The sequence below is a fragment of the Triticum dicoccoides genome, chromosome 6A (assembly GCF_002162155.2).
Source record: "Triticum dicoccoides isolate Atlit2015 ecotype Zavitan chromosome 6A, WEW_v2.0, whole genome shotgun sequence".
Classification (NCBI taxonomy): domain Eukaryota; kingdom Viridiplantae; phylum Streptophyta; class Magnoliopsida; order Poales; family Poaceae; genus Triticum; species Triticum dicoccoides.
Window position 1 is genome coordinate 609,490,357 of NC_041390.1, and position 13,384 is coordinate 609,503,740.

General features: G+C 47.0%; 1 protein-coding gene across 1 annotated transcript; it reads right to left on the reverse strand.

The window, feature by feature from the left end:
* Positions 1-10,996: 10,996 nt before the first annotated feature.
* Positions 10,997-13,075, reverse strand: LOC119316536 (protein SRG1-like). Its single transcript, XM_037590860.1, has 4 exons — positions 12,833-13,075; positions 12,494-12,753; positions 11,386-11,713; positions 10,997-11,261 (listed from the first exon to the last, which is right to left on the reverse strand). Exons 1-4 carry the CDS (start codon positions 13,073-13,075, stop codon positions 11,019-11,021), a joined length of 1,074 nt encoding a protein of 357 aa, XP_037446757.1. The 3' UTR covers positions 10,997-11,018.
* Positions 13,076-13,384: the final 309 nt, after the last annotated feature.

The window sequence follows — 13,384 nt, forward strand, 5'->3', positions numbered from 1 at the left end:
ACAGAATCCGCCAAGGCATCGCCCATGTCGGCGATGGGGGACTACTCGACGATAAAATTTATGACGCCGAACGAGGAAGGGAGCAAGGGTGGAGGATGACGATGGCTGGATGCTGCACATCCATTCCAATGTTTTGGTAAACCTGTGAATCAAAGGTCTATGCTTACAAAATTCCAATGTTTTCTAATCCGTTGGTTTGCGCATCCATTCCGAACAAATTCATGGGTTATTCCTATTCTTACATTTTTTAGGATCATGCAAACCAAAGGGGCCCTTAAGATGCACCAACCTACAAGTAAGAGCATCTGCAACAACTTGTATGTAACTGTGTTGGTAAATTTATCCATATCATCAATGAACAAGTTATCATACAACATTTTCAATAGGTTGTACTAAAGTACCCAGGGTTTATGAGTGAGAATCTATATTCCTATCTGTAAACTGTTCAAACGGAAGAAAAGTTCAACCTACCGTTGCTTTCTCGCAACGTGTTTTATAAGATACTAGCATATATGCCCGTGCGTTGCAACGGGGGATAAAATAGTATGCATTTAAATTTAGTGAGAATTATATGTGCAACCAAAACCCTGTGTGCACACGAAAAAGGAACATTTAGCTTCTGGGTTTCGCCGCATGTGAAGGAATCAATCCGCAATTTTTTCATTCATTGATTGAGTCGTACGGCAGAGAAGGTCCATGAGTTCTTCAATCTACTCTTCCTTCAATCCTTTCAATCGAGGGGATTTTAAGGTATGAAGTTTCTGAATATTCAAGGAAACATGAACAATTTTTTTAAACCCTGAACAGTTTTAAAAAAATTATGTACACTTTCAAAAAACGCGAACAAAATCTGAAAGGAAACATCTTTTAAAATTCGCAAACATTTTCTGAAAAACACCATCTTTTTTATAAAAACATGAACATTATTTGAATTTGTGAATATATTTTTTAACGGGAACATGTGTTGAGAAATCATAAGATTTTTAGAAAATGTGTATCTTTTATACAGAACATTACCTTTTTTTAAAACACCAGTTTTTTTAATAAAAAGTGAACATTATTTGAATTTATGAACATTTTTTAAAAATGGGAACATATGTTGAAAATTCATAAGATTTTTAGAAAATGTGTATCTTTTCCACTTGAACTAATCCGTCCTCTTGCTCAACACCAACCACTTCAGCGTTGAACTTGGCAACATGAGCGGCACGCATACTAGCGTTAAGAAAAGTTTAACATTTTGAGTGGAGAAACGACAATCCATGGCTCAACGCCTCGACGGCATCGTCTGCGACACTGAGATTTTGTTAGCTCAAAGCCATATTATTTGGCGTGTAATCTCTTCTACTTAGCGAGTGCGGTGAGCATGCGCTATGGCCTGGGTGTTTCATGTAGCTGACTGCACAAATGGATGCATGCAGATGAACAAGCTGCTTGTGACATCCAAAGACGTGGGTTCCCTTTGCGATGGCGTCCAATTCAATTTCAAGCCGTTGAACTACAACCGTGCAGGTGCAGCAATATGGAAGAGCCGCGACATAGCAATATGGAAGCTGAAATTCAAAGGTTTTTCTTACACAGTATGCGTAGAGTTGGTGTGATTAAGCTCCAACGCCAAAATGTCTGGTGCTCAACAAAATGGTCAGCTTTGGTTGAAACTTCGAACTTGGATTATTCCTTGCTGAACTTTCAAAAGAGGGTCAATTTTGTTGTTTCTCACCCAAGCGAGAACCATGCTTACGACTCGAACGGAACCCATCGTTTTCTTAGCTGGGAAAACTCGAAGCAGTGACGAGGGTGAGAGGACCCAACAAAATGGTTTATCATGTAACTGTACAAAGCATGTGGGTTTGATCGCTTGAAGCTCCGCTTTGGCTGCGGAAAAGGGAAAACATGTCTTGATTGCTGGAGACATGTTGTGCGGTTACTGCGGGTGGGAAGGGGCAGCCGCGTGGGTCGCGTGGCCCTTATTTTTGACAGTTCAGCAAAGAATAATCGTAGTTTGAAGTGTCAACTAAATCTGACAATTTTCCTGAGCGCCGGCCATTTTGGTGTCGAACTTATCCACACCAACCCCACGCATGCTGTGTAAGAAAAACCCTCGAATTTTAGCGGGGGAATGAAGATCCGTGGTTCATCTCCATCGGTTCCAACGTGCAAGAGCATCTACAGCCGGACATCTTAAACCCGCCTCATAGCGTCAGGGCGGGCCTCCCGATCACTGACAGGTCATGTTTTCTCGACCCAGACGGACGCCTCAAACGGGCCTCAAACTCCTGGGCTGACCAGCACCCTCATATTGAGCCAAATATGGGGCGGATATGGGCACGCCTGCCACATCGATCTGACGGCGGGGTCCCACGCGGAAACGCCCTCAAACCCGCCGGTCTGAAACTCGTCTCCTCCGTCGGACCGGTGGCGAGGCGTGGTGCAGCTCCGCGTAGTGCATTGACCGGCTATTTAGGTCGAACGGTGGCACCGAAACCCTATCATCCATTCACATTTTTCTCCTCATGTCCGCCGCCGCCACTTTCCGCTCCACCCGTCCGATTAGTAGCCATGCCCCCACGTAGGAGCGAGCCCTTTCTGACGCTGGAGTGTCGGCTCAAGCTCCTTGAGTAGATCCAGGCCAGGCGCGAAGCCTGGATCGCCGCGGGGCTACCTCCGGATGCAGTGGAAGCGGAGGAGGAGGTGGAGGAGGAGGACTTTGAGAAGGAGCGGGATGAGCCAAAGGAGGAAAATGTGGGGAACACTGGCGAGGGGGGTCTACAGGCGGAGCAGGAGCCATCCTCGATTCCCTCCGGTCGGAGTCGGCTACGAAGGCAAGACGCCGTCGCGGGCAGGAGATGGAGGCGCAAAAGGACGCGGAGGAGGCGGAGATGTTCGCCTACATGGATGAGGTCGAGCAGGAGGAGGATGAGCCAGAGCCCTCCTACCAGCCCGTCCAGTCGGTGCCCTCGTTGTGGACATCTCCGACAACGAAGAGTAGTTAGGGTAGTACGTAGATGTAGTACGTAGGATTCCTTTTGCATGTTTTGTATGGATTTAGAGGATGAAATATGTGAGAGGCGGATACAAAGGAATTAATTTGAGGCGTCTCCGATCAGTATCCGTGGGTGTTTGAGCGGTCGGAATTGCAAAGCCTGGCAGTAGATGCTCTAAGCTCAACACCAACGGCATATTCTTTGGTACGTGTGGATCGTCTCACCAATTAGAAGCTTGTAAACTGGGCCGTGAATCGCGGCTCTTCCACCGTTGTAGGTGAACGGCTTGAATTGGAGGCCATCCCAATGGGAACCCACGTCTTTGCATGTCACCAGCACCCTGTTCATCCGCCCGCATGCATGCATGCATTTGTGCAGTCGAAGTGTCGAACACATGAAACACTTGGCAGGCCATAGCCCACGCTCACCGCACTTGCTAAATAGAAGAGGTTAAATGTCAAATAATATGGCTTCAAGCTCACAAATTGCAATGCTGGAGACGATGCCGTTGAGCACGATTGTCATTTCCCCAGTCAAAATGGTAAAATTTTCATAACGCAATTATGCGTGGGACTCATGTTGCCAAGTTCAACTAAAGTGGTTGATGCCGAGGAAAATGATCATATTTAGTTAAAGTGGATAAAAGTGGATAAGGTTGCATAGCGTCACCACAAGAACAATTCTTATTTCTGTGGGGGTTTTCTTTTGAAAAAGAAGTTAAAGTGGGACTGTTTTTTGTTGAACTTTCAATAGAGAGTTATTTTCTCAATTCCCATTTGACTTGCGAAGAACCAGCCGCATGGGTAGCATGGGCGGGGTCCTATTGCCAGGGACCGGCGAGCATGACGGCGAGACTCTATAAGAGTATGGTTAATAGTATAGCTAGTTGCCGAAATTGCATAGGAGCACACGTCGGTGTCAAAACCGGTGAATCTCGGGTAGGGGTTCTGAACTGTGCGTCTAAAGCGGATGGTAACAGGAGGCAGGGGACACGAAGTTTTACCCAGGTTCGGGCCCTCTTGATGGAGGTAAAACCCTACGTCTTGCTTGATTTATTCTTGATGATATGAGTATTACAAGAGTTAATCTACCACGAGATCGGAAAGGCTAAACCCTAGAAGCTAGCATATGCTATGATTGTCTGTATATATCTATCGACTAGCTTGGCCTCGGTTTATATAATGCACCAGAGGCCTAGGATAACAAGAGTCCTAGCCGAATGCGCCGGTGGGGAGGAGTCCTTGTCTTGATCACCAAGTCTTGTAGAATCCTCCATGTATGCGGCAATTGTCCGAACTGGCCCATGAGTATACGGCCATGGGGGTCCTCGGTCCAATCCAACAGATCGGGAGATGACGTGGTGAGTACCCCCTAGTCCACGACACCGTCAGTAGCCCCCTGAACCGGTCTTCAAGTTAGAGACGCTCCTCGATTCTTCTGAACTATTCTTCATCTTCGGTTGTCGGTCTTGAAAACTGGTTCAACAAATCTTCTCATCTTCGATCTTGAGGATCGCCGACATGCATTCGACAAGTTTATACGTCGGGTATCCGAGGAGCCCCTTTAAGTTTCCGCCCTTTATCAATGTCTTGTTATTTTTATGCCACACCTCGGGTTTGAAGTTGTTCCCGGGAGGCAGTGTCCTCTTGCGTCCGAGCTCTAACGCCGGATAGCATTCGAGGCATCTTTTGCAGCCGAGCACTAATGTCGGACTGCTTCCGAGCTCCAACGCCGAAATGTATCCGAGCTCCAACGTCGGACTGTGTCCAAGCTCCAACGCCGGACTATATCCAAGATGTCATAGATCATCTTGGTCCAAAAAAGTTGAAGGAGTTTAGCCGAGCTTAATGCTGGAAATGCCCTCTATGGAGCCAACCACTAGGGCCCGAGCTTTATGCCGGACTGCTTCCGAGGTGGTGCACCATCCCGACTGTGGGCCGATTTTTTGTCAATATTTTTTATTGGTGCAATTTATTCTCTGCCGAGATATATAGCCAGTAGCCCTCAAGGTGTGTATCGGTTTAAAACCCGAGATGCACTTGAAGGATGACGTAAGACCGCTGATCCCAGTAGCCGCTGAGACTCAGGTTGATTTGTAAAATCGGCCTGAGGATCAAGTCCTAGCTCGGCAGGATACTTCGGGGCACAAAAAGCGGCGTGCTCAGTCCTCGAGGCTCAGGTTGGGTGCGGCCGACCAACCTGAGGATCAAAATCTCCTCGGAAACTGTATTGCACTTAAAATTTTCTGCATTGGATAGGCAATGCAGTAGCCCCCGAGACACTGGTCGGGTGGCAACACCAGATCGGGGGATCGATGTGCCCCTTTAATATTTGTAAATAATAAGTCCGAAGCCCAGTAGCCCCCGAGCCTTAATGCGGGCACGGGTGGCCGAATTAAGGATTAATATCCATAGTAAAATCACAAATTATGTGTAATGACTCTATGTATCCAAGTACTTTACGTCATTAATGCTCGGATCCGCATTGTACAAAACTTTGTTGACCGACCATCGGCTTCCACCTCCTCGGCCCGTAGCCGATGAGTGTTTGTCCTACTTTATAAAGCCTTTATGAGGGCAAAGATTTACGACAAACAAGGCAATCTGGCCATACGGTTTTATAAACAAAGGTACGCAGAGAGATATGTTATATTATTGTTTAACATAAGAAATGTCTTTCAAAGAAAATAGTCCCTCTATCGGTTCCTTTCTTTGGGTTGTCATGCAAAGCATGATCATGAAACCTCAGCTCTAATGTAAGAGCAAAATATCGAGGATTTAGTTTGGGAGACCAGTTAATAGCCCCCGGTAGTGTTCGGCGACAGTCGAGATCAAGCCGTAAACACTTCAGCCATTGTTATGGATGGCCCGTCATTTAACACTGTCATCGGATTTTTGACCAGTTTACGCTTATTGTGACAGTCAGTTTTCGGCTTTCTCCACTGAGGTGCTTAACCATGTGAGCTGGAAGCACAATCGCAGTGGTTCTCCCTTTGCACACCTAGCCGAACAAAGCGGAACGTAGGAGGCAAGCGCAGGAGCTGGGCAACCCAACTATTGACCGAAGAAACAATTCGAAACCAATGCATATATAGTGAGATCCGAGAATATTTTTGCCGAATCTATAAAGGTGTCCGGCACTGCACTGCGAGACTTGTGCTGAAAACACACAAATAGTTTTAAACTGCCATAAGCTTGGAAAACCAAAAAACGTCAGTAAAAAACTTGACGTCCGAACAAGATCAAGTGTTCGGTGCCAATCCAAAAATTGGTTTTAGAAAAAAAAGAGTGCTTCTGTCATGCTTTAACATAACACATGCGATCTCAAGACTTCAAGCGGGTCAGCCTACGGCTGCAGCCTCCTATCCCGAAGGCGGAGTGCTTCTTGTTAGATCGGTTTAGCGAACTAAACTCGAGCGGTCACTAGAGAGAAAATGGGTTATCTGGCTATTGACCACACACTCACGTCAAAAAAGGAGCGATAGAAAAAGACTTTGCAACGACCAAGAAGAAAACACATTTACTATAAAATAGCTCATATAAATTTTAAGAGCCCCCAAGTGACTTGGGTAAAAGATTTTATGTATAATGATTGTATGTACCGAAGTACTTATATCATATCTTTGTTCAACCAAACTTTAAACGCGTCTTAACCGACCGTCGACTTCTCCCTCTTCGGTCAATGACCGAAAAGTGTTATGTACTCCACCTATCGAGAATATCGATAGTGTTTCTGATAACCAGGCAACCGGGCCATAAGGCTGTAACAGACAAAGCGCGCTCAGGGAACTTATGCTATATTACAGACGAAGTGTAAGAAGCATCTTTGAAGAAAATAGTACCCCCACTGATACCTTTCTTCGGTGCTCATTATTATTATGAGACTTGTGCAATAGATTTTTTGTACTCATGAGTTCCGTTGTGTGCCGACCATGATTGAAAACAATAAGAGCGCTAGCTTTCGGCTTCATCCAGTCTGAGGTCAGAGCTCGGAGGACCCGGTCGTGACAATCGCAGAGGTGCTCCCTTTACTCCCTAGCCGAACAATCGGGAACGTAGGGGTAAGCACAAGAGCCAGGCAACCCAGCTTGCAAATCGCTTAAGTTAATATGGTGCATATTGTGGCGTAATACACGAATAAGAAACGAAGCCGTATAAGTATAATCATATGCAAGAGGAAAAACTTCATAAAGGAAGCCCCCAAATAAACGGAGTATTTGAATATGTGTGTCACAAACAAAGTTTGGACAAGGAAATTTTTACAAGCAACTTTTTTCCAAAAAAGTATAATGCTAGATCGAGTCGAACACAAGTTAAAAATTAAAACTTTGAGCATGAAAGCGACTTAGCTGGTTAATGTGTTTGGCATTGATAACGTGGTCCGAGCTTGATGCGGGACAAGGTTCCATCCCTCAAGCATGTCCCGAGGTGGTGGAGCGGAGAGCTCGACACGCCGAAGTGGTGACATAGCACGGTCAATGCGGACCGGCAGAATGATGCCGAAGTCCCCGGATCATTTTCCTGTGCACAAAAAATAGTGCAAATCGAAGATAATAGTAATAATAATTGAAAAAAATGTTGCATAATAAATAATTTATGCAAAGTGAATAATAAAAGAAATATAGCCTGGCGCCGAAGTCAATGTCGATGCAGGGCGTCGGCATGATGCGATAAAGGCGTGGCAAAGCCTGAATTCACAGGTCGGTCCGAGTTCCGGATGCGGCATTCGCCGGACTATGTACGGAGACTGACCGAACCACCATGCGACCTCGTTAATGCGGCCACCATTTGATAGACCTGTGTACATATGATGGACAAGCCAAAGTAATAATTCCTTGGAAAAAATGAACCCAAACAAGCAAAAAATACTAGTATTAATAGCACCTGGTTTATTTGTTGTAGCGTTCCGAAGGAAGGTGATTCCCAAAATTGGGACTCGATCCGCACACCCATTGCCTGATGGGCGATAAAACGACGGCATGGCAATGCTGTCAAAGGTTGGCTCGCCGAGGCAAAGCCCTCGGTCCAGCTAACGTGACGGAGCTAGTCGGCTAGTGACGCCGAAGTGTCTAGAGTAGGTTGATGAAGAGATGGCGAAACCCCCAGTCCAGCCGAGATGTCGAAGCCTCGGTGTCAGCTGATGAGTCGAAGTAGGTCGGCATGATGGACACCAGCTTGAAGAAGCAATAGTGCGGCCCTGCCGATGCAGGTCGTGACGTGGTCGATGCCGGCTTGATGAAGCGACCGTGCGACGATGCCGGTATGCCCGCTCCGTGTAATCCGTGGGGCGGCGATGTTGGTGATGATTTATCCCTCACGATCCCGGACTCTTGTTCGGCTTGCCGAGATGATGATCCGAAGAAGTTGAGCTCGGCTTAACAAAGTGACGACGTGTCTAGCGCAGGTCGGCAGCCTTGGAGCAATATTGCCGGACTGGTTTGACACCAGCACGATGATGAAGATGACCTCAGAGGAGGCTTAAAATTTTACGGGCATGTGTTTAAAAACGACGCACAATACCCTAGAAGAGAATTCCTCTAAAAAGGTTGTCCAATATCACGTTCATAAAGAAACATGAATTCGGGTCAGATCCGTATTCGTGCAGAAAACGAATCCTAAAATTGGCCCACTCATCGGAAGGTTCCCAGAGTTTGAACCATCGGATCAAGCTAAAATTTGGAGGGATGGTAGATATGAGAATTCCGCAGTAGATGAACGGTTGGATCTTTCAAAGGATCTCTGAGCTGGGCTCTGGAGACCACGCCCTAAACTCGTCCAGATTCCCATCTAGATTTGACAGGGCTCCGGTATATCATAGATTGTCAGAGATTCCTCCATCGGAACTCGACGAAATTTTGCATGGCTGTTGTAGAAGTAATTCTGCACTATTCCACCGGAGCAATCGTCAAATCGACGCTCGAGGAGGCGGTGGCGGCGGATACAAGTTCGTTGTCTAGAAAAACAGCACGGTCGCCCGAGGGCAATGTTGACGTTGAGCCCCCGGGCTCCCTGGATGATTCCTCCATGATCTTGATAGGGATCGGAGTTGATGTTGATGCAGGCCCTCATCCGAACATGATGATCGGAGGTAGGGCACAGTCCTCGGTCGAGCCAAGGTGACCAGGCGAGCCGGTGATGAAGATGTCGACGTCGCAGTTAATCCGCAGACAAGCCATCGATCCCTTTGTCGATCACACAGCGGAACTCTCAATGAAAGCACCAATGTCGGTGTCAAAACCGGCGGATCTCGGGTAGGGGGTCCCGAACTGTGCTTCTAAGGCGGATCTTAACAGGAGGCAGGGGACACGAAGTTTTATCCAGGTTCGGGACCTCTTGATGGAGGTAAAACCCTACATCCTGCTTGATTTATTCTTGATGATGAGTATTACAAGAGTTGATGTACCACGAGATCGGAAAGGCTAAACCCTAGAAGCTAGCCTATGGTATGATTGTCTGTATATATCTATCGACTAGTCTGGCCTCGGTTTATATAATGCACCAGAGGCCTAGGATAACAAGAGTCCTAGCCGAATACGCCGGTGGGGAGGAGTCCTTGTCTTGATCACCAAGTCTTATAAAATCTTCCATGTATGCGGTAGTTGTCCGAACTGGTCCATGAGTATACGGCCATGGGGGTCCTCGGCCCACTCCAACAGATCGAGAGATGACGTGGTGAGTGCCCCCTAGTCCAGGACACCGTCAGCGACGCTGCCCACTCGAGTCATATCTGTTCATGTGTCTTGGGATCCTCAACCACTATATTAACCACACTGTACTGCAAACTTTATCATCTCGTATTCTCATTTGCTTTGGCGTATATCAGTCTTTAATTCCACACGGTTCTATTCCCACTGGTCAGAAGTTCTGTCATGTGTAGCAGCCAGAGCCTATCCACCTCAATGAACAATAGCCAACTACATCTATTCAATGCATCTGGTCCCCATCCTCCCACCTATCTCATCCCTTCTCCCCGGACGCCTTGTTCTTTCCCATTGGCTTCTTAATCCTCACCAAGTGTTCGTGATGTTCTTCTTCATCTCGCACCTTTTATGTTTCTTTCTCTTCTCGCTCTTGTTCTACTTGTTCATGAACGTGGATGTTGAAAGAAATCCAAAAGAACTAGGAAAACAGCGAACAAATACGAGTAATCGCATGAAGACAACCTGGATGGAAGACAACCTGTGATGGCAAACTTGAGTAATCGCATGAAGCGCTTTCCCAAACCCTAATTCTCCCTCTTCCGGTGTAGGATCACAAGGGCGAGAGGTTCCGGAGACCCGCTCGCCAATGCTCACCGACATTCACCATGGAGTAGATTACAGTGGCAGCGCAAGTTGCAAGATGAGGCAAAACCCTCTTTTTTTCCGGTGTGTCTTTGGTCGTGGACGGTAAGTCGTATATATAGGAGAACCGACCCTATATCGGGTCGCGATCACGATCTCAAAATGGCTTGGTTTCCAAATCGTAAACTTACCGAACAAGAAAACAATGAACTTGTCGGTTAAGACATCAAAAAATAAAATGGCAAAAGGAATCCGCGATCCTAAAATTGGCTGTCAAAACATCAAAAAAATAAAATGGCAAAAGTAATCCGCGCTCCTGCAAGTCTATGGACTGGATTTCGGTGGACCATTCACACGCATGTCACACGCCCGCGCCCTGCACCCTGGCCCTAGCCTAGGCCAGGCAAGGCAAGCGCACGCGTGTGGTGTTCTCTTGCCATCCTCATACCCATCACCTAGTGGAGACGCGGAAGACTCCACTATTTAGGTTGGTCTCATACCTCCTCCACTTTCGGGCTGCGACTAAAGATTACGCCTCCACTCACCATTTACACATGGCCCTTTTGAGATTTACATTAGAAATTTCAGAAATTCTTCATGGGCCAAGCCCATTTATTAACTCGTTACAAACTGGTCATTGGAAGAAACATGACCATAGTACTCAATGAACTTTCTTTTTTACACAGTACAATCGAAGTCGCTCACATACACGAGCATACCCTCTCCAAACTTATTCGCATTGGAATCCTAATTCAGATCTTCATGGAGTCGATGGCTAGTTTCCCTGTTGCATAAGTGTCAAAGAATTTCGCTAGGTAGTCCTTGCTCTTCATCTTCCCGTACCGTCTAGGTCTCTTGTCATCCACCAGCTCTGGCACCGGCTCAATCTCCGCCTCTGGGTCCAACTCGTAGAACATCACCAACGACAAGCGCTCTTTCTCCGCATTGGTCACGACCCTATGCACTAGGCTTTTGAACAACCCGTTGCTCACTACCTGCATACATGCACTAGGATGAAACAGGGAGATGCATATATATCTTAGCTTGACAATGTACAAGACGGGATCATACAAAGTTACAAACTATATAGCCAACTACCAACGGACACAATAAAGTTACCTCCATTACATCCCCTATGTTCACAACCAATGCGTTTGGGACGATGGGCACGTTGTACCATATGTCATTCTTCTGCAGCTGGAGCCCGCTAACATCGTCATCAATGAAGTTGACCGTGATCATCGAAGCATCGGTATGGGGCTTAAGGCCCAAGACATGGTCCGGCTTGGGGCACCGAGGGTAGTAGTTGATTATAGCTTGGGTTAAGGACTTCTCACCGAGCATGGTTGTCAAGTATTCCTCCTGTAAATTGAGAAGCTTGGCTAGGTTTTGCAGCATAAGGTTTGCCACCGGTCTGCATCGGACTGTGTACTCGCATAGAATGTCTCTGCGCAACACAATATACTATGGATGATAAGAGAAATGTATTGAATCGGTTACTCGTCAGTTTAGGGTTTTTATCATGGATTGCAATTTGAAAATATACTCACCAATCTATATTGATATGTAATGACCTGGCGTCTTTTTTATTGTTCAACTTGTAAGAAAAACTCAAAAGTTGATAATAAAGCAAGGACATATTTGACCATTGTCTCATAGGCATGCTTAGTCACATCGAGACAGAGAAGATAATTTCTCAGCCATATTACTTCTTGAAATGCAGCCAATGGGGTCCCAGCACAGTCTGAATCGAAGTTCATTCATTGGAGTAGTGCCAAGCAAGAAAGTGCTTAGAGGCCCAAAATACTTCTAGAAAGATCAGATAGTAAGACGAGTTGTAATTGGGCGAGTTGCGGAGCTACTTTTTCCTTCTTTCATTGCATCTGTCCTTGTATGCTTGGGTGAAGTCATAAGCGGATTATTGCCGTTTACATGCATAACTGGTTGTATAGGTTTCATGACAAGTCTAAGATTTATTATGACATTATACTAGAATCTTGATATTCTGTATGCATAAGTGTATTAAATAAAGATTAAAAGATCTAGCAGCACGTTTTTTGGAAGGATATGTATTTCTGAATTAATGAAGATATGTAGTATATGTTGATTCCAGTGGAAACCTAAAAATGAAACTACTTACGCTGTTTTTCGGTGAATCTCAATGCCAACAGGTCGGAGTTTCCAACTCCACTGAACAGATCATGGCAAAAACCTAGAGGGCACGGACCTGAAAGAAGGTGGCTGCGTTGGCCACAGTGCATAGGCTCTCTCCGACTCGGGTTCCACCAGGAGGCTGAGCCGGTCGTTCCAGTCAAGCACCTGATTTTCCACGACGACCATGTCGTTGCCGTACCCATCCGAGCTCATCTTCTCACCGTCGACAATGTTCGAGTACTTCTGTTTCTCTTCTAGCGGGAGCTTGAAGAACTCCCTCACAGCCTTCGTCACCTCGGCAAGAAAACCAGGCTCCATTCCATGTCCAACGGCCTGGAGAAAGATCGAAATGACCACTTCATCACATCACACGACGACAAGAAAACCGAAAGAAGTTTGAGAATAAATTTACCAGGAAGAGGTCCCAGTTCTGCAAGGCGGACTGCAGCTTGGCGAGCTCGTCGGCGCTGTTGGCGGACAGCCGGCTGAGGTCGACGACGGGGATGGGCTCGGGTATCTCCGAGACCGCCGCCGCGGCCGGACGGTCTTGCTCGGGGACCACGTACTGGCCCGGCGGCTCCTGCACGCCGCCGGCCACCAGCTCCTGCACGATCGGGGGCACCTCGCGTATCTTGAATTGTTGGCCGTATGACATGGTTAGCTGCTTGGTTTTGGTTGGTTGTTACTGCTGCTAGTGCTGAGCTCCCGCTTTGGCAGTGTCTCTTCTCCTGGGCGCAGCGCAGCGGGCTTGAAGCTCGGCTTTGTCTGTTGGACGATCATGCGCGTAGCATTCAGCGGACGACGGCCGCAGTTGGACGCGCGGGCAAGATTTTTTTTTCGAAAAGGGGGAATTCCCCGGCCTCTGCATCAGAAAGATGCATACGGCCATGAATCGTGTCCCCGGGCGCACGGCTACAGCGGCACCGCCTGGACGGGCGTGGAGCTGGAGATCATGCAGATGCAG

Coding starts and splice junctions, on each gene's coding strand:
- LOC119316536 (XM_037590860.1), bottom strand. CDS start 13,075: ATGTCATACGGCCAACAATTCAAGATACGCGAGGTGCCCCCGATCGTG. Junction 11,714..12,493: donor ACGCAGCCACCTTCTTTCAG/GTCCGTGCCCTC, acceptor TGTGTTGCGCAG/AGACATTCTATGCGAGTACA. Junction 11,262..11,385: donor ACATAGGGGATGTAATGGAG/GTAACTTTATTG, acceptor GCATGTATGCAG/GTAGTGAGCAACGGGTTGTT.